General features: G+C 32.1%; 1 protein-coding gene across 6 annotated transcripts in view; it reads left to right on the top strand.

Moving 5' to 3' along the window:
* The window catches only part of LOC126889656 (zinc finger protein 235-like), a 69,871-nt gene that overhangs the window by 31,180 nt on the left and 15,745 nt on the right, over positions 1–22,946 (top strand). For 2 of the 6 annotated variants that reach the window (XM_050658165.1, XM_050658164.1), the window contains exon 2: positions 6,546–7,557. The exons of 2 other annotated variants lie outside the window; for them this stretch is intronic. In XM_050658165.1, the coding sequence (XP_050514122.1) occupies positions 6,546–7,540 (995 nt within the window). In that variant the 3' untranslated portion in view covers positions 7,541–7,557. Of the gene's footprint in view, positions 1–6,545; positions 7,558–22,946 lie in introns of those variants that run through there. 2 more of the 6 variants (XM_050658162.1, XM_050658161.1) reach the window with 1 other exon arrangement.

The following is a 22,946-nucleotide window of genomic DNA, read 5'->3' as shown; positions in this document are numbered from 1 at the left end:
ACGAATTTTCATATCTTTAAAATACTCATAACATATATTATTATAATAAAAACTATCGATAATACGTGTGAAAATTGCCAAAAATAGCAAAATTCCAATCAAAATTAGGTTGGAGAAAATATATCCCTCAAAGTTCAAAATCGGTATACGTTAAAAACATGCATTTTCTCGGCTTCCCATGGAGCAATTTCCTTCATTCTTTTTTTGTTCCCTAATAACTTGAGTAGAGCCATCGAACTAACGCATTATTAAAAGTCAAACTTGCGTTTTTTTGTTATAATAGATTAATTTATTTATAAGAACAGAAAACTACATATTTTTTCCAGTTGTAGGCTTTTTTTAGATAAACTTACTACAAGTGTACTTTTTAAAGTTAAAAACATAAATATTCTCATTTGAAAGCTGTATAATTATTGAAACAATTTTTATTTAAACAAATTAAAATTTTGTGTTATAATAAATTAATTTATTATAACAAAACAAAAGCAAGTCTGACATTTAATAATGCGTTAGTTCGATGGCTCTACTCGAGTTATTATGGAACAAAAAAAGAATGAAGGAAATTGCTCCTTGGGAAGCCGAGAAAATGCATTTTTTTAACGTATACCGATTTTGAACTTTGAGGGTTACATTTTCTCCAACCTAATTTTTGATTGGAATTTTGCTATTTTTGGCAATGTTCACACGTATTATCGATAGTTTTTATTATAATAATATATGTTATGAGTATTTTAAAGATATAAAAATTGGTGTGGAGAAAGAAGACAAACATGAAAAGGTGATGGTTTGAAAATTATGATCCTATTGTTTATATCTTTGCCGTAAATTCCGGTCAACTTTCACCGGTTGTATCTCAGGACCCACTCGTCGTAATTAAACCTTTTTTCTTTTAAAAGAAGCGGCCTCCCGCTGTTTTTCGAATACCGATTTCACAATTGAGTTTAGTTTAACATTTTCCGAGATATTCTATTTGTTTATAAGCCAAAAAATTGTTTATAATTTTAAAATATTCCTGAGGCCGCTTAAATAGTCCAATTTCAATTCTGTGAAGTACATTAGATAGGTATAGTGTCTTTTTATGAAAAAATCATAGTTATTCTTATGCGTCATAATTATTGTTGTTATTATAGCAACCGTAAATTTTTAATTAACAATTCAATTGTTGCTAAACTGTTCATTCAATTTCCATCGGCTTCTGGAATTATAATCTATACGAAAAGGGCTTTTATATTACCAAGTTATTCAATTATTGATTAACAATTACTTATCTAAAATTTTAGTTGAAAATTAAAGATTTTGTTGGCAAAACCCGCTTTTTCCGGGGAAAGTTTTCGTCGAAGTGAATCGGGAAAAGCACGTCTCTATGCAGAATTTAATTGCGATGAATTTTTATTTGAGTGTTTTTGGTGTAAAGTTAAAATCTTTGGAGTTATAGAGCAAAAATTGAAAAAAAAAACGATTTTCGGGCGCCATTTTGTTTATAAAAAAAGTAGCACACTATCTGCGGACTTTGCATACTTTTATTATTAATACATACAATAATAAGATTCGATTCCAGCAATAAAATTGCTGGTAAATAACTTTTCCCAAAAATGGACTATTCTCCGATAATCAGGCCAGACTATAGATACGGCTCTGCTTCGAGAAAATTTGCAACGCCGGAGGCAGGTCTCCGCCTATCATCGGGAAAATTCTGGATTCATAGCGGAGAGATTACTCGTCGATGACGTGTCGCCGTTGTTTGTTGACTGCTAGGGGCAGGGCCGGCCTCAGTTAGAAATTCGTCACACAAGGTAAGGTAAACTCCATAAATTGCGGTTGTTTAACCAAATTTTCTAACCACTATCACCAATATACCCTACGGTGTCACCAACTTACCTAACATAAGTTTGTATGTCAATTTGATATTTACTATCATTATTATTCATTTATTGTTAAATTAGCTCTTCTAAACATTTACTTCAAATAATACGTAACATAATAAAGCAAAACTTATTTCTTGCTTAGTTTTCAAATTCCTATATTGTTGGTATTTTTCATTTTTATCACCAATATACCTTTCCTTACCCTACTTGAAATTGAACATGTGTAAAAAAGGGAAAACGAAAAATTTGGGAATTAGCAGGTTTTGATTCTGATGGGCTTAATTTGATCTAATAACTTGTATCTATTCGTAATCGTTAATCGTAACTTGTATCTATTAATTTTAAACAGGGTTGTTTCGTTTTAAACATTTTGTTTTAAACAACTGTTTTAAACATGTTTTAAACATTTGTTTATGTTTAAAACAGTTTTTGTTTAAAACACGTTTAAAACACTTAAATTAAACAAGCGTTTTCTTTTTCATATTATTTATTAACTAATAAATGAAATGTAACAAAAATTGGAAAACTTAAAACATTTTGCATACAAGAGTTAATACATTTCTCAAAACTATTCCAGTCTCATAGTAATCTTGTAATCTAAAATTATCGATCTGATATCTGATCAGTCACGTCATCACTAATGCAATTAAGCTCTTTAAAAATTGAAACCAACTTAGCAGCTTTGACATTTCCTAGCTGATTACGTAGTTTGGAATGGTAAAGCGTATGTTGAGGAGAAGAGTCTTTCCTATGTTGGCTGACGATGCATTAGCTGTGTGGAGCTGTTAAGCAAATTCCAATCCTGTAGTATTTATATTTTTCATAGAACGCCACCATGTCTATAGTATTACATAAATGTTTAGAAAACATAATATATGGTTTAAAGGTTACATACACACTTTGCCTGGTAATTAATAATAATTGGCAATGCCTCTGGATGATTTTATCGTCTGACAAACTGACAAATTCTGTTTCTTTATTGAAATAGTCAAAGCCATTTCCATATACACCTTGAAGCTCCTTCGTATCACGTACAAAAATTCGCCATTTGCATGTTTAAAAAAAAACACTAAACACCACAAAATAACTTACAGTAGGCGTTATTACAATAGTCAACTTGCAATGCGAATTTATATATAGGGTGTCCCAAAAGTAGTGGAACGGTCGAGTATTTCGCGAACTAAACATCGGATCGAAAAACTGAAAAATACGTGTTCAATCATTTTCAAAAATCTATCCAATAACACCAAACACCATTTTTTCGAACTGTCGATAGATGGCGCTATAATTGGGAAAAACGATTTATTTTGATACCATAGGTAAATTATAGAAACGGTCTAATATCTCGAGAAATACACTTCTAAATGAGAAACCAAAAAACAGGTTTTTAATATTTTTCGAAAACCTATCGATAAACACCAAACATGACCCTCCAACTCACCCCCTGGAGGTGGGGTGGGGGGTAACTTTAAAATCTTAAATAGCACCCCCCACTTTTTATTGCAGATTCGAATTTGTCATGAAAAATTAAGCACCATTTATTCGAAACATTTTTTAAAAATGCTGATAAATGGCGCTAATAAATCGTATTTTTCCAATTAAAGCGCCATCTATTAACAATTCTAAAAAATGTTTCGAATAAATGTTGCTTAGTTTTTCATGACGAATCCGAATCTGTAATAAAAAGTGGGGGTTGCTATTTAATATTTTAAAGTTACCCCCACCCCACCTCCAGGGGGTGGGTTGGAGGGTTATGTTTAGTGTTATTCGATAGGTTTTTGAAAAGTATTAAAAACCTTTTTTTGGTTTCTCATTTGGAAGTGTATTTCTTGAGATATTAGACCGTTTCTATAATTTACACATGGTGTCAGGATAAATCGTTTTTCCCAATTATAGCGTCATCTATACACAGTTCGAAAAAATGTCTTGAATAAAAGTTGCTTTTTACGTAACGAATCCAAATCTGCAAGAAAATTTAGGGGTTTCCATTTGAGATTTCAAAGTTACCCCCCACCCCACCTCCAGGGGGTGTAGTGGAGGTTGGTGTTTGGTGTCATTGGATAGATTTTTGAAAATGATTGAACACGTATTTTTCAGTTTTTCGATCCGATGTTTAGTTCGCGAAATATTCGACCGTTCCACTTTACGTTCCACTTTAGGGACACCTTGTATATAGTAAATAGTCTGGGTTCCCCCAGGCAATAGCTCCTAATTGCAATTGGGTTTTTGTATCTATTATGTTAAAGAAAAGTTAAAATCAAAGTTATTAATATTATGTTTAAGAAAATATGATTTAAACAATGATTTATTTGTTTAAAACAAAATTTAAAATAAAAACGTACGAGTATGCTTAAAACAAAAAAAATGTTTAAGATAAAAAAAACATGTGTTTTAAACATGTTTTATTTGTTTAAAACGTAAAATTTAAAAACAGAATAAAACAGGTTTAACACCGCTGTGTCTTGGTACACGCTAACGTGTACGCAAATAAAAAAGTTAGGTACACGCGAATTAACTTCATCAAGCCAATGACGTCTTTATTTAGCGTGCTCAGTGACTTTATATTTTGGTACACGCTATTTTGATATGTTAAGTGTTTGTTGTTTGTTTGACACAAAATATTTTGAAGGGAAGGGGAAGGGAAGCAAAACTATTCAGATGTTTTAAACTTAATTGTAATAAAACAATATGTATATAAAAGTATATATTCAGGTTAGCAAAATAAATATTAGTTAACATGATATATACAGCCGGTTCCTAAAAAAACTGATACGACTCTTAGTAAGATTTGATCATGTTGAGCAGTGTATTTGATTGATCTGACATTATATTTATTATGACAGACAAATAATAAAATAAACAAACAACTGATTACATATTATGTTAATTCATAAATTGTACTAATAATTATTAAGGTCTAAATTTTTATATTATTTTGAATTCCTGTATTTTATAAAGAGTATATAAATGATAGTTTTTACAACAAATAGATCACATAATTATTGTAAACGTGGATTATACAACAAAACAAATTAATATTCAATTCAGCCCTGTAACTTATTAAAATAAATATTATAGAAGTTTTCAGGGACTTTCAGCCGTCGGTAATAATGTAGTCTTTCATTCTGAGTTTAAACTTTTCAAAAATATTTATTCGTTTTCTCAGGATTCGAAAAAAATGAATACAATTAAAATACATTGAGAATTTTGACATGCGTCACAATTTTGCATTAACTCAATGTAAAATTCTAAACTGTTGAATTCCAGCTTCCCTAATTATTTGACATCAAAAGACATTAGAAACTATTTGTAGAGGATTGAAATCTGTATTGAACACAACTGTTAAAATTGGTCTACGTAAGTAAACATATTCCAAAATTTTGTAAAAATGTAATATATTTCAGTTTTCAGCCCAAACTTAGGCTACACACAATGCAATAATGTTCACATTTTTAAACTGTCAATATTTTTATTTTATCATCTATTATTTAAAAACAATACAGTTGATAAGATACCCTCAGTTGCGGAGAAAGTATTAATAATAAAGATTAATAATAATAATAACCGTGGAACAGAATAAGCTATCTGACAAATTTTAAGATTTGGCAGTGACATTGACAGTATGTAAATATTAAGTATTTATCCTTAAAAATACACTGCTCAATTTTCTACAAAATACGCTTCAAGAGTCGTATCAGTTTTTTTTGGAACCAGGTGTACAAAATACTGATAAAATAATTTTTATACCTAAGTTAATTATACTTGTTTACATATATGTAAACAATATGTTTACATGTATGTTTATGTTTATTTTTGCTGTGGTGTTTATTTTTATTTATACAGGGAGTTGAACTTGTTACGATTTTCATAACAAATTGGTTATAACTTTGTAAATACCCTGTACAACATAATAAACTTTTATATTTTTGTGATATGGAAGTTAAGAAAATTTCGAACATAAAATATAGGGTGTTCCATTTAAAAAACAAGTTTGGTCTGCCACTATATTATCGAATGCCCTGTAACTAATTTTAGTAATTTTGTAATATGAAGCTCAAAGTTTGCTAAAATTTTTGTTACTAACTTTTATTGCTATCTATTACTATAGCGGATCTACTGAGCTTTATCACACTAATCAATCGGCCCGTATATTTTATCTTATTAGTACTTCTGCTACCCTTAATCACGAATTTTTGTCTCTTATCTTTTTCATACTGTTTTATCATGTTCTTAAACTCATTAAAAGAACTAAATATTTGTCCACACTCCATAGTTAATTTAAAAAAGACACTAAACAAGTAAAAAATAAGGAAACTCTTTACAAATCAATATTAAAGTGTAAACGTAAACATAACGCGATTAGACAAATTCTAACCACACTCTGACACTCTCGATACTTAAGATACTTAATACCACAGCATACACGCGGCTCAAATTAGCGTGTACCAAAAAACCCAGTCATAGTACACGCTAAATAATGACGTCACTGACTTGATGACGTTTAAGCGTGTACCTAACTTTTTTTATTTGCGTACACGTTAGCGTGTACCTAGACACAACGGTTTAAAACAAGAAAAGAACGTTTAAAATAAAAAAAAACATGTGTTTTGTATAAAATTAAAAAAACATGTTTTTTGCAACCCTGATTTTAAACAAACATGACCTTTTAAAATATTTTAGGTTGTTCCAAAGACGAGAACAAAATGGAAACTTTACCTGCACACTCATCTGAGAAAGAAAGCTACACAGGTCAACACATCAAAGGAAAAATATTAAACAAAAATGTGGAAGTTGTGACTGGACAAAAAGCTTATAAGTGTGAAATTTGTTTAAATTCGTTTACTAAAAAAAATTCTTTAAAAGTACATATGAGCATACACACCGGAGAAAAACCTCATAAGTGTGAAATTTGTTTTAAGCAGTATAGGAAAGCCAGTCATTTGAAAATACATTTAAGAGTTCACAGTGGTGAAAAACCTTACAAGTGTGAAGTTTGTTTGAAGCAGTTTAGTGAAGCAAGACTTTTAAAAACGCATTCGAGAGTGCACACTGGAGAAAAACCATTCGAGTGCGAAATTTGTCTTAAGCGGTTTAATCAACCAGCTCATTTGAAAACTCATTTGAGAATCCACACTGGAGATAAACCATACAAGTGTAAAATGTGTGTAAAGCAATTTAGTCAAGAAGGTGATTTGAAAAGGCATTTGAGAACTCACACTGGAGAAAAACCTCACATGTGTGAAATTTGTTTTAAACAATTTAGTGATTCACGTAATTTAAAAACACATTTAAGAGTGCACTCTGGTGAAAAACCTTACCAGTGTGAAATTTGTTTTAAACAATTTAGCGATTCACGTAATTTTAAAACACATTTAAGAGTGCATAGTGGAGAAAAACCTCATAAGTGTGAAGTTTGTTTAAAGCAGTTTGGTGAAGCAAATAATTTAAAAACACATTTGAAAACTCACACTACAGACAAACCTTATAACTGTGAAATTTGTTTTAAGCAGTTTGCTCAGAAAGTCCATGTGAAAAGACATTTGAGAGTGCATACTAGGGAAACACCTTACAAGTGTGGAATTTGTTTTATGCAATTTAGTCAAGCAGTTGCTTTGGAAAGACATTTGATAGTGCACACTGCCGAAACGCCTTACAACGTGGGAAATGTGTTTTAAACAATTTAGTGATTCAGGTAATTTGGAAACACATTTAACTCTCTTTTGCCCAAGAGAAGAAATCCTCCACCCATGATAATTTCCTTTTAGCATTTAATGGTTTCAGGGCTCAATTAAGCGAAAATCGTATTTAACCCTTAACTACTATAAGTCAAAATATAATACATAAGTATTATAAGTGGGTCTTTAAGACCCATTTTTTATACAGGGTCTTTCGTTGGGAAACGGAAATACTTTTTTTGGTGAATAGAGGTCACCGAGTCGGTTCTAGATATAGTAAGTACATTTTTTGCCTTACCGACTTTTATAACCGAGTTACAGAGTGTTTTATCGATTTTGCCCATTTCTTTCCTAAGCTATAACTTTAGAACCACCCTGTATATTTTTTTGATATTTGGTACACATATGTCTCATTAAAAACCCAAACGACCGACATACTAACCATAAGAAAAATCCAGATCCGGATTAACAAAAATTTATAAAGTAATTGTGACCTTAAAACAACACCCTGTATATTGAAATTTTGAAAATCTGTTTGCATATTTGAAAAGATCACAAAACAGTAAGTTTAATGGTTCGCTTCAATTTTTCGGCCAGACAATTTTTTATGACTTTCATTTTGAAATTATATTGAATTTTTTAAGAACTTTGACATTAAAAAGCAGATATTATTAACTAGTTATAAATTATTAAATTTAATGAATAAATACTCATTTTAAAAATAATCAATACTTATTTACCACATTGGAACGACCCAATTACTAATGACAAGAAAATCCGGGTCCGGATTAAGAAAAAAATACAAAGTAATTGTGACCTTGAACCAACACCCTGTATATTGAAATTTTAAAAATTTGTCTGCGCATTTTAAAAGAGCATGAAAAACTGTGATTAAAGGCTTATTTTAATTTTTTCGCCGTTGATTTAATTACATCAATTTGAAATTATATTGAAATTTTAAAGAACTCCGAGATTAAAAACCAGATATTGTTAACTTTTAATAATAATTTAATGTTAATGAATCAATACTTATTTTAAAAATACTTAATACTTATTTACGACACTGACTTTATATTTTATATTCTCTGGATTTGTAGCTATATGCACATCATTAAAAATTAGAATTACGAGAATTGGGATATTTTAATGATTTAGTCGTGGGGATCTAGAATAGAAATGGCAAAAAACACGTTCATAAAATTGAAGAACTTACTTTGCAACCTTAACCTTAATCAAGAGATCCGCACAAGAATGCTACGTTGTTACGTTTTTTCTACTTTACTATACGGCATAGAAGCGTGGACAATAAAACAGTCTGAAATCAAAAAATTAAACTCCTTTGAGATGTGGTGCTACAGGAGAATCCACAGAATATCGTGGACTGAAAAAGTAACTAATATAGAGGTGTTACAAAGAATGAAGAAAGAATGTGAAGTCATAAAAACTGTTAAAATTAGAAAGATTCAATATCTGGGTCATATAATGAGGGGCGAGAAGTACGTATTAGTTAGGTTAATTATGCAAGGGAAGATACAAGGGAAGAGAAACCCAGGACGACGCAAAATATCCTGGCTAAGAAATTTGAGAGAGTGGTTCGGTTGCAGATCATTAGAATTATTCAGAAGTGTGGCCAATAAAATTAAAATAGCGATGATGATTTCCTACCTCCGATAGGGGAAGATACCTGAAGAAGAAGAATGATTTAGTAAAGAATTAAAAAAACTGTTAGATCTAATAAAACAAAAATTCGTTACAATTGAACAATTTAACATACATTAAAAATATTTGAACTATAACATTTGCTCAAAATGTCCGCTATTTTCTTTGATGCATTTCCTTGCTCGTTTTAAAATATTTCGAATCGATTTTCTAAGTACATTGGGATTGTTCTTCATTTTTTCTGGTAGCTTCTTGTGACCTTGACAGAATTAATCAATATGATTTAAAAATTGCCGTAATTAAGTTATCTACGCAAAAATTTGACATGCACCTTTTAACGCAGTTTTTATGCTCTTTTAAAATACACAAACAAATTTTCAAAATTGCAATATACAGGGTGTTGTTTAAAGGTCACAATTACTTTACATTTTTTCTTAATTCGGACCTGAATTTTTCTTGTCATTAGTAATTGGGTCGTTACAATGAGATAAATAAGTATTGATTATTTTTAAAATGAGTATTTATTCATTAACTTTAATAATTTATAACTAAAAGTTAATAATATCTGCTTTTTAATGTCGAAGTTCTTAAAAAATTCAATATAATTTCAAAATGAAAGTCATAAAATTGTCTGGCCGAAAAATTGAAGCGAACCATTAAACTTACTTTTTTGTGCTCTTTTCAAATATGCTAACAGATTTTAAAAATTTCAATATACAGGGTGTTGTTTTAAGGTCACAAATTATAATTTTTTGTTAATCCGGACCTGGATTTTTCTTATGGTTAGTATGTTGGTCGTTTGGGTTTTGAATGAGACATATGTGTACCAAATATCAAAAAAATATACAGGGTGGTTCTAAAGTTATGGCTTAGGAAAGAAATGGGCAAAATCGATACAACACTAGTATATCTAGAACCGGCTCGGTGACCTCTATTCACCATTAAAGTATTTCCGTTTCCCAATGAAACACCCTGTATAGAGAAAACAAACATTTTTTTTAATAATTTTTTTATTTATAAACTAAGATTACAAAATGAAGTAACATAAATGGTTTAAACACAAATTGAAGTTATTCTTTGCATTTTTTGCATACTTGAACACAACATTGTAAACATGCAGGCATTTTACACTCTGCGCAAACGTAGTTCGTTTTTCTGTCATCTCTTTCTTTTTCGATTTTCTTTGGCTCGAGAAGGCTCAGGAATACTTAAAAATTTAGTGCACAGAATATCTGCCGCCATAGCTCGAATCTGTTTAGGCACATTGGAGTTATACAGAGTGAGTTTTATGTATGGAAACACTCAAATATCTCGGAAACGGCTTGCACGATTTTTATAGATTTTGGTGGGTAAAATATATTATAGTGGCAATTACATTGTTGTCAGATTTTCCGTTTTTTTTTGGAAATCTAATGAACTTTCTTATTTCAAATAGAATACCCTGTATATTTTTTGCGTCTTGAAGTCCTAAAGAAATAATGATTATTTTTCATGCTGTATTCCCTATACCTAAATGCCATAATTTGGAGTTATTGCTACATTTATTAAAAAAAAAAAATTTAAACAACTTATTAAAATCAATTTTTTCGGCTCGGGTAAATATTATTTTAGGTTCTTTGGATCATTGGGAACAAAAAAGATCATTTGTAATTTTTTATAAAATGAATCGTTTCCGAGTTATAAACAATATTAAACTGAAAAAAAAATCGAATAATGACAATTTTCAAGGTTCAAAAACACAAATAAAAATTATCTTAGAGAAAGCCCGAAGAAAAGCCGTATTATTAAGGGTCTTGTGCCCCTACAGAACGACCTCGAGGGTAGCCCTACAAGCTATAGCTGGGATACCACCAATACACCTGCAGGTAAAAGAGAAAGCCAAAACATACGGCAAGACTGACGAGGAGAAGACAGAAGAAAGGAGAGAAACCATTACAAAGTGGCAAGAAGAGTGGGAAAGCGAGCGGAGGGCTGCATGGACAAGGACTCTGATCCCTGACGTGGAGGAGTGGGTGAAATGCAAATATAAAAGTACGAACTACTTCTGCACGCAATTCCTTACGTGACACGGGTCGTTTAGAGCATACCTTGAGAGGATAGGCAAGGCAATAGATGATAGTTGCGTAGATTGCGGAGTAAGCGACACAGCAGAACATTGCGTGTTTGAATGCAGAAAGTTTAATGACGAAAGAGCGGAGTATGCAAAAGTAGGCATCTTAGGAGCAAACAATTTTATGGCCATACTGACAAGGGGAGAAAGGAAGTTTAAAGAAGTGATAGAGGCTGTGACAAAAATCATTAAGAGAAAAGAGATTATAGAAAGAGAGAGACAACAGGGGTAAACAAAAGCAATATAAGCAACAGAGAGAAAAAGAAAATAGTAGAAAAAGGTAGGCTGCGCGCGCGAGAGAACGGTCTGGAAAGACGTGCCACGCGCATAAGCCGAGAGTGGGTTTAGTTGGTAGGCATTATAACACGGATGCATCCGAACAGAGGGGGAACTGCGCTGGCCCCTGATTCTAATTCATTTCGACACCGCCATGACAGCCGCAGAGTATAGCGATTCTTATTCATTTCGATATTAGTTACAACTGGGGACAATAACCTTATCATGTTGACACTGCTCAGAATTTGGGTTGGCTCTCCGGTTTATTGGAATTTGTTGATAGTCTGGGAAAATTATCGAAAAAATGCCATTTTTGGGAAAAATTATTTACCAGCTAATTTATTGCTAATATCGAATCTTAAGATTGCATATATTAGTAATATGGGGTATGACAAGTCCGCAGAAAGTGTGTTATTTTATTTATAAACAAATTAGCACTCCTAAATCTTCTTTTTTTTTTCAATTAGTGCTCTGTAACTCCTAAGATTTTTCCTTTGAGCCAAAAACACTCAAATAAAAATTCACCGTAATTTAGTTCTGCACAAGGTTATTTTTTTTCCGATTTCCTTCAACAAAAATTTTACTCAGAAAATCCGAGTTTTCCCAAAAAATCTGCAATTTTCAATTAAAATTTTAGGGAAGTACCTAATTATTAATCAATAATTAAATATTTGATGACATGAAAGATTTATTACAGTAGATTTTACAGAGGGGCTAAATTATGGAATAAATTCATTTCTTTAAAACGGACGATTTTGGAGCAAAATCCCGAAAGAGGTCGATTTTTATTTTTAAATTACAATTTTTTGGCATATATTTCATACTAGTGACGTCATCCATCTGAGCGTGATGACGTAATCGATAATTTTGTTAATGGGAATAGGGGTCGTGTGGTAGGTCATTTGAAACGGCGTTCAATTCTCTATTCAGTAATATAAACAGTAATATCATTAGGTATTTATACAGGGTTGCCAAAAAATAATTTTTGAATTAAATTAATTGGCGCAAAAAGAAGAATGTATGTAATTTATTTAACTCAAAATACATTGTACTGCTGTCAGAAAATAGAAAAAAAGGTTTATTTCACAAATAAACATTTCTTTTCGCTTAAATTAAATCACAAACAGCCTCCCTCCTACCTATTGGCAGTTTGAACATTTAATTTAAGCTAAAAGCAATGTTTATTTGCAAAATAAACATTTTTTTCTATTTTCTGACAGCAATAGAATGTATTTTGAGTTAAATAAATTACATGCATTCTTCTTCTTGCGTCATTTAATTTAATTCAAAAAATTTTTTGGCCTCCCTGTATAAATAATGATATTAATGTTTATAATACTGAATAGAGAATTGAACGCCTTTGTAAATGAGCTACAACACGAACCCCTAGTCCTATTTAAAAAAATAATCGATTACGTCATCACGCTCGGATGGATGGCGTCACTAGTTTGAAATATATGCCAAAAAAATTTAATCTAAAAATAAAAATCGACCTGTTTCGGGATTTTTCTCTAAAATCTTCCATTTTAGAGAAAATGAATTTATTCCATAATTTAGCCCCTCTCTGTGTATCAGGAGACCGGCGACAATCTAACCAATAGTTTAGCAATAATTAAAATGTTAATTAAAAAATTTCAGTCGAAATAATAACCAGAAAGATTATGATACACCAGAATAACTATGATTTTTGTATAAAAAAGCACTATACCTATTCAACGTACCTTACAGGATTGAAATTGGACCATTTGAGCGGGCTAAATTAAGTTAACGCTGTTGAAAAGGGCACGGCACGGCTTCTGTGCCCTTTTCGAAGAAAAAAAAAATTGAATTGCGAGGAGTGATTCCAGGTATAACCGGTCAAATTTGACCGGCATTTGCGACAGAGTTATAAACAACAGGATTTTAATCTTTAAACCATTAGATACCTTTTAATTCCGGTCCTCTTTGTACTTACAAATTTTCATATCTTCAAGACACTCATAACGAAAAAGATTTATGTCACTGTCACCAAATTATTTAATTATTGATAAATAATTCTCTCAAATTTTAGTTGAAAATTAAAGATTTTGTTTGGAAAACCCGAATTTTCGTTTGGTATGGACTACTGTTCTACTAATAACCATATATTTAGCTCCTAGTAAATTTCAAACTATAACTTTGGGTTTCATGTTGCATAATTTTTTAATAGAGGAAAATACAATACATATAGTTCCTAATTTGGATCAAACTGCAGATAATTCTCATGCAAATATTTTACCACAAATATCAAAACAAAATAAAAACACAAATAATCAACAGTCAACGTAAAAATTCTGGTTAACATTAAAATTTTATGTTTTTAAAAGTTTATAAAATCCTTAAAATCAGCTGTAGACGTGACACAGGGTGACAAACAAAATTTCGACCAATCACGTGCCGAATTTCATACAATTTTCGATACAAGAACTTGCATAGTGTCATACAGGGCACAAATGTACATACAAGAAACGATACAAGAAAATGTATACAACTTCTGATATCAGAAACGATATTAGAAATGATATAAGAAAATGCATAGTGTCATACAGCCTTTAAGATTTGATTTCAGCATGTCCAGCAAAAAAATAGCTGGTAATTAATTTTCCTTGTTTTTTACTAATTTTCCCAGATTATTACCTTACATCTTTCATTGAGTTGATGATTCATGTTGTGGACATTCTCAATTATTATATTTCTAATTTAATACTATTCTATCTAATTCCTCAAAACAAGCAACTTTCAATTAAACCCAGCCATATTAATACCTTTTGCTTTAGTTTTCCTTGCAAGAAATAAACAAAACACATCTAAACTAAACCTAACCTCGCTTTTGGCCATTCATTCATCTCCGTGTCAAATAATTTCTACAGGGCCGCGCCAAGGCTTTCAAGCGCCCCGGGGCAAGTAATTTTAGGCGCCCCTTTGCTCCGGATTTTAAAGTACCGCTTGGATTGAAATGAAATTTGGCTGAAGCGTAGCTAACATGTCAAAGAAAAAAGTGATATTGTGCCGATGTGTGCTTTTCCTCTGAGGGTGAGTTTTACCCCTTTTTAGGGGGTGAAAAACTATACGTTTAAAATAAGTCCGGAAATGGACTAATTCTAAGCCACTTTTGTTCTATAGAGTTTTTTCACTAAGTCAATACTTTTCGATTATTTGTGAGTCCATTTTTCAACAAAAAAACACGTTTTTCGCAAATAACTTACAAAGTAAGTATTCTGTCAAAAAATCAATTCTAGCAAAAATATAGCCTGTAAAAAAGTGAAAAAAATGGTATATAGTACATTAGGTCTCTATACTTCGCAGAAGCAGAGTTATAGCTAATGAAAACTAGGTTCTTATTCGTCAAATTCCAAATCAAATACCTATTTCAACGAGAAATAAACAAAAAATGAAGCACTTTTCGGGGTAAACTTATTACAACTTTTTTAAAGTGTTTTAAAAAACTTAATTTTTGAAGTTATACTTTTTTAGGCGCGATTGGGAATAATGTTGAGAGTGAATTTTTTATAAAAGCGACAATATGAAGCAGGCGCGTACCGACATGCGACAGTATAAAGTTAGTTGCTAAATCTTCTAAGTTACGTATGTATCAATGCAATTAAAGTTTGAAAAAAAATATATTGGTGTTTTTAGTAAATATATTTATTATAACTTTATTAGTATTAAATATTAGTATTAAAATATGATGAAAAGAAAATTAAAAAATTGTATATAAAATCTGACGGGTTTTAGATTTTCTACGATTCATCAAGGGAAAAGTAATTGCGGGGAGGCTACAGTTCATAAAGAATGACATATTCAGTGGCGGATCCAGATATTTTATTTGGGAGGGGGTCATGGGTCTTGAGGGTGATTTAATTACCTATCTCTGATGCAAGGTGACTTAGTCTAACCAACCTTAGGATACGTGGGTTTACAATTATGGAGGGGGGTCATGGTCATGACCCCCATAACCCCCCCTGGATCCGCCAGTGGACATATTAACGTTGTTTTTAATTTTTGGTATTATTTTAAGTATTAAAATTAGGTTAATATTTAAATAAAAATACAATTAAACTGTTTAAAATATATTTATTTCGCTGAAATCATAACAATAGAAGTATAACTTCTTACGTGCGTACAAAGTACACACACTCTTTTTTTGTTGTTTAAAAAAATTTATAGCATCAAAAGTAAACAAAATCGTAAAGATCACCCCTAGGGCAAAAGCATACATCAGCACAATATCACTTTTTATATTTGGCAGGTTAGCTATGTGTATGCCAAACTTCATTTCAAGCCAAACGGTTCTTTAAAATTCGGAAGTTTTGCAATATTTTATTGTGAGTGAATGGACTAGAATCGGTATTCGGTATTCGCTTCGTGCGTGACCATGGTGGGGGTACCTTGAAACGATGCCAGCGTGAGTAATGGCGAAAATGACATTATTGGAGCTATCTTTGTAATGTCATTGGCATTGTTGGTATAACAAATTTTATAAAAAATGGTAAATAAATATTATCTATTTATCATATGCTTAACGTCTCGGTACTCATCGGAGGGACCGCAGACGTTCGGATACAATTAGCATCTCTCTTTGCAAAGACAATGACGTCCACTTTGCACAGTAACAAGACACTTACTCAACACCCACACACACTACACATGACACTAAGTACCTCATGTTGTGACTGACTGAATGACATAAAGTCCATGCCATTAAAATAATATGCTCAATTTATGAGATCTAAAAAGGTCAGGTGAAGCTAGGTGTTGCGTCAGTCATGCACGGAGCGAATACCTACAAACTATTTATGTGTTTAGGAAAGTAATATACCTACCGATAAATTATTATGAATACTATAAATATTTACAAAAAACAACGATTACACCATCAGAGAACAAATATGGTTCAGTTTAACAAGAGAAATAAGGGTTCGTACAATTATGGGATCAAAGTAATACTTACTGCCATTTTTATACCTACCTACGATTGGTAAGTTTTAAATTTTACAAGATAATAAAATATTACTAATATTTCTGGTAATTTCGGTATTGTCAAAAAATTTTTTTCGGCTCCTACTGGCGCCTTTTGAATACGGCGCCGGGGGGCTCCGCCCCCCTTCGCCCTTATGGACGGCGCGGGCCTGAATTTCGACATCGAAATTATAATAGCGACCACTTTTTTGGAGTCGCTATTAATTTCGATAGTCGCTATTTTGTGACGTCATTTCGTTAGTTCAACGAAAATCCACAAGGCCCGCACAGTCGCATTTCGACGTCGCCATATTGAAAGCGACTTGTTTAGTGTCGAAATTTGATTTAGAATCAGGCCCCGGATGTACTTCGTTTACTCTGAATCCAACACATGCCAGGTACGATTCGCCGGTCTTTACGTACGGTCTTTAGAAGATTCCCCCACTCTCACACAAAAAAAGACCCGTTTAAATTAGATGTCGCTACATCGTCTAACAGCAAATTATTTCTTATAATTTTGCTTTTTGCTTAGCCGGAGACAGCTGGTTTTCGTTATGATTTCGATTCAGAACAGACCACATGCCTCTGTACTCTGTAAAGATCTCAAAAGGGTGAAATGTACGTAAGATGATATAGTCTAGGCGCCAAATAGAGGTCACCGTGTCATTTTCAATTCTGATGGACAAACTCAACGGTTTCTTATGGATTTTGGGCTGCTGATTACGAATTTCGAGGGGGGATTTCGATCCGAGTGGTCAAAAAATTGTTATAAACAATTTAATTGTTTATAAATTGTTTATAAGGCTCTGGCTCAAAAACTAAAAGAGATAAAAAAATGTTTCAAATAAAATTTGTTCCCTAATAAAAAACGAGGAAACAACCGTTTACTAAACTTAAATCCGACAATTAGAACTCAAGATATTGTAAAATTGGTGCACAATGCAAATTGCAAAATAAGTATTTTTCGAAGCTTTACCGATCGTAACTCGGCTTCTACGCATGCAAATGAGCCTTATAAGGTGTCCTTTTAAAGCTTAATTCTGTGGTTCCAAGGAAAAGGGGCATGAGTCACATTTTTTCTTGAAATCGTCAAAAGGGTTTAACGAAAATTATTTTAAATGTTCTATTTGGTAAAAGGCCACATGTCTGAAAAATGTAATGCATTTATTCATTAGGGCCATTCAAAAATTAGGCATGAGTCAATATTTTATCTACACCAATAAAGAACAGGGACTCGACTTAAATTACGCCTATTAAATGGCACGCAGCGCAGGGTTTTAGTTTTGGAATAAGGCATCTTGTCGACTTAGTTCTGGAATGCGCTACGGAACGGCTCAGAACTCACAGGCGCTTCTTACGGTTAACGTTGTTTAAAGTGTTTTTATGTGTTTATTTTATACCTTTGTGTAAATAATACAGCTATTTAAGTGAAAATTTAATAAATAATATCGTTGAAAATGTCTCAGTCTAATAGAAGCAGACAGATATTACGTTTTGGTGTTGGAAAATGCATCACAATAAGCAGGTTAATACAACATAACTTTTGCCATATTTGGCCCTAGGCCTAGGCAATAACGTAGTCTTTCGTTCTGCGTTTAAATGTTTCAAAAATACTTATTATTTTTCTCAGGATGCAAAAAATGAATATATTTAAAACACATTGAAAATTTTGACAGGCGACTTATTGCGCCTTTATTCCCCTTAAATGAAATAATAAAAGTTGTATTATGCTTTGTATAGGAAATTAAGGACTCTAATGTGGACCAGCGTACCTAATTATTAGCTATACTGTTAAAGTGTTTGGCTTACTTCTTTTCAGGCACTTCTTCAAGCAGTAACTTTCTTGTAGGAGAACAAATACCAACTGTTAATAAATCTAAAAGTATTGAAGATGGTAACTGGGTGTACATACATATTTTAACTATTTTAAATGTTCCTTCTTTGCCACACTTCATCTACACATATCTACATTACACTTTTTATAGATGCTTAAGTATGTGTTCTTATTTCCTCTATTGTTAATATTTTTTCTAAAACCCTGTAACCATCTTCTTGATATCGTCCTATTAGAGGTAATTATCACGAAGTGCACTTTTTTGAGATTTTGTCATTTTCATCAATTTTATCTTTCAAACACTACATTATAATAGTGTATTATTTGTGGATTTAATTATCTGTTCCGCGATTGACTAAAGAAATGAGTTTAAATTTCTTTGTAATGGATAGCTGTAACATACCTAATCTATTCTGTGATTAAGCAGGCTGATTAAGCAGACGACTGGTATTGTATTGCTTAACCTGAGTATTATATTTTTGTTCCTTATCTTTTCGGCGATTGATTACAGAAATGAGTTTAAAATACATTTCTTTGTATGTAACAGATAGCTTACGTAAAGGGTTTTCATAGTCTACTTTGCGCCTTTTGTGGTTGTCAGTATTTTAGTGCCAAAAGTATTTTATTACATATTAATTTATTTTGGAAGAAGGACACATTGTTCATTTTTTAAATAGTAGACTATTATTTTTGATAGTTCCTTAGAAGTCAGCAAAATTTTATATACCTTTGTATAATATTTAAGTATAAAAATGAATCCCAAATTCACTTCTCAAAATCCAATAATTGTGTTCATGGAAAAACCACAACCACATGTGACTTTTTGAACTTTTCCAAACTTTTAAAAGGGCCACTTCAACTACGACATTTTGATATAAATGGAAGCAAATTTGTGTGGCACGATATTAGATTGATTTCATATGGCACTGATGAAGGCATTGTTAAGTACAAAATATCCCTAAAACAAGAAGAACCATTTAAGTGCATTTCATTTTGCCAAAGGGAAAAATCGAAGGGTCCATTGCAACCCGAAAGGTGCAACACCGGACCCTTGAGCTCTTCAGCATAAGCAGAGAGAAAAAGAAAGATTTACTAAGTATTTTGAATTTAATAGATTCAGAATGCCATGCATTTTATAAAAATTAACCAGACGGCAACAATGTCAGTGATGCAGATTATGTTTGTGATTCGGACGATATATTTCAATAATAATCTAAACAAAATCTCCAAATAAATAATTAAAAAAACCTCTCTTTTATTTACCCACTGACAATACAAAGGGGCTTAAGTATGGATAACAATGTGTTACCTGTTTTATAATTTGGAAAAGAGACATATGTCACAAAACTAATAATAAATAATAATAATTCAAAAAGTACAATATTAAACAAATATCACAAAAGAAGATTAATTAATAAATCATCCTTACTCTGGTTAGAAAGGCTTTATATATATTGTTATTTTGAAATATTTAGTTCGCGCATAGCTTCTATTTACTCTTTTGCTAATATTGGCAAATCCTAAAAATGACTAACTAGGTGACTTATGCCCCTTTTCCTTTGAACCACAGAATTAAGAGGCTTCCAAACAAAGTTTGTTAAATTATTTGATCTTGATTTGTTTTAAAGTTATACCCGTTTGAAGTTATAATTTTCTTTAAAAAATTGTACATTAATTTGTTCATAAAGGTTTCAAGCAAACTTGAGCTATAAACATTTATACTTTAATTAACAATAATGATAAAACAACTCAAAAGGAACAATTTGAGCTTACGAAAATGTTCGTAAGTTTATTTTTGGCTAAGATGTCGATATTTTAATGGCGCGCTATGAGGCGCAAGGTTAGCTCACAGTCAAGTAAGCGTGTATTCTTTGACGCTTTATCGATCGTAACTCGGCTTCTACGCATGAAAATGAGCCAATATGTGATATACAGTAATCCCTCTTCAACCGCGGGGGTTACGTTCCGAAGAGAAAGGTGTGGTTGGTGAAACCGTGGTTGGCGAGGGATCCACGATTCAAAGCAGAATATTACATATAATCCCAATTTGGATACGTATATTAGTACATAGAAAGAAATATGATAAAATTGCATATCTGTGAAATGTATTATCATATCAACAAAAATAAAGACGCTGAGACGCATCGTCTACATTCGCCGGTATTTTATACGCCGTCTACACTCTCGCCGAAGTAGATCGAGGTTCAACAAGTACGAGAGTGTAGACGGCCACCTTGTGTAACTTTGCCTCACTTCGTTCTACTTCCATTCTCTGTCGGTCTGGCGCGTCCGAGTCAAAGGGATCTTTGTCGGTATCGCACCGCTCTTTGTCTGTATCGCACTTCCTCGCGAAGTAAAACGAATGTGTAGAGAGGTACTTCGGACTTCGGTCAACTTTGGCGAAGTAACTTCGCCAAGATTGTGCTGCACGCATTTAAACCTTCCGAACTACATGTAAACTAATTGCCATAGTATTACTACTAAGAACAAGCGCCAGTGGCATATCATGAGCAATTTAACGCGACTGGTCAAATTATAAAAAATATATAAAAATAATAAAATATTCTCATTAAAGATTCAACAGATATCGCAACCGCGGATAAGTGAAACCGCGGTTGATGAGTCCGCGGATAACGAGGGATTACTGTACATATAAAAATGGATCGAGTTCTTTTGCAGCATCATCATTGCATATAAAACGAACATTTATGATGTGGCGGCATACACACAATTGACGGGCCTTGATGATGCTGCAAAAGAACTAGATCCACTTTATATGGATATCATATAAATAATTAGACTTTGAAGCCTCAAAAAGTTTTAGTTTTACTGCCTACAAGAACAGACTTGTACTACCATGTACTGTTAAAATTTCGCTAAGAACTTATGCAGATTTAAAAAAGCTGATATTCCCTGTATATCTCTATGCAGATTTGCAGATGCATGAAAAAAATGTTTGTAAAAATAGTATTTATAAATAATATCAACTTACTTTTTAGTTAAACTTCTGAAATATTAGTTTTTAATGTTTTTTTCTCATTTAGTGCAAAAAATAGAAGACAATGTAAATAGAATGAAAGGTGGTAGGAGGTACAGTATGATGATTTAATTATAAGAATTATATGATAAAATTTTATTAGGATCTTCAAAAATGAAAAATGAAGATAACGTATGTATACATAGAAATTATAATTTGCATCGAGAAGTTAGCGCGTGAACCTTTAGGCGGTGAGCCGATCTTGCGCCTTATATCGCGCGCCATTAAAATATCGACATCTTGGCCAAAAATAAACTTATGAACATTTTCATAACCTCAAATTGTTGCTTTTGAGTTTTTCTATCATTATTGTTCATTAAAGTATAAATGTTTATAGCTCAAATTTTCTTGAAACCCTTATAAACAAATGAATGTACAATATTTTTAAGAAAATTGTAACTTCAAACGGGTATAACTTCAAAACAAATGAAGATCAAGTAATTTAACAAACTTTGTTTGGAAGCCTGTTAATTAAGCTTTGAAACGATACCTTCTAAAACTTATTTGCATGCGTAGAAGCCGAGTTACGATCGATAAAGCTTCGAAAAATACTTATTTTGCAATTTGCATTGTGCACTAATTTTACAATATCTTGAGTTCTAATTGTTAGATTTAAGTTTAGTAAACGGTTTTTTCTTCGTTTTTTATTAAGGAACAAATTTTATTTGAAACATTTTTTTTATCTCTTAGTTTATGAGCCAGAACCTTATAAACAATTTATCAACAATTAAATTGTTTATAACAATTTTTTGACCACTCGGATCGAAATCCCCCCTCGAAATTCGTAATCAGCAACCAAAAATCCATAAGAAACCGTTGAGTTTGTCTATCAGAATTGAATATGACACGGTGACCCCTCTGGCGCCTAGACTAATAGTGGTTGCCTCTGAAACGGACTGCAATATTAACTAACTGGGATTTACGTAGAAACACTAAATCTTTTAGGTGCCGAGGGCATTAAGTAAGATACTTACGAAATTATTCAACTTAATCTACGAAAGCGGAAAAATTCCTAAAGGTTGGCTTAAATCCTCATTTGTTGTACTACCAAAAAAATACAGAGCCACAAAATGCAGCGTCTATCGCACCATCAGCCTAATGAGTCATGTATTGAAAACGTTTCTCAGAATAATTCATCAAAGAACATATACTTAGAAAAATTGAGGAAAGAATCTCAATTACTCAATTCGGTTTTCGCTGTGGCCTTGGAACGCGTGATGCACTATTCGCAACCCAAGTTTTAATTCAAAGATGCAGAGATGTAAAGCATGACGTTTTCATGTGCGCGATTGATTTTGTAAAGGCCTTTGATAAAGTTCGCCATGAAAAAATGCTACATATTCTCAAAACTACCGGTCTGGACGGTAGGGACATTTGAATAATCGCAAATTTGTATTGGGGCCAGGCTGCATGTGTTAGTGTTGGGAATCAGTGCTCTGAAGAAGTAAAAATCAAGCGTGAAGTTCGACAAGGCTGTATATTGTCACCAATGTTGTTTAATCTTTACGCTGAA

Source organism: Diabrotica virgifera, chromosome 8, assembly GCF_917563875.1.
Source record: "Diabrotica virgifera virgifera chromosome 8, PGI_DIABVI_V3a".
NCBI lineage: Eukaryota > Metazoa > Arthropoda > Insecta > Coleoptera > Chrysomelidae > Diabrotica > Diabrotica virgifera.
This window is presented reverse-complemented; position numbering and strand designations above follow the sequence as displayed.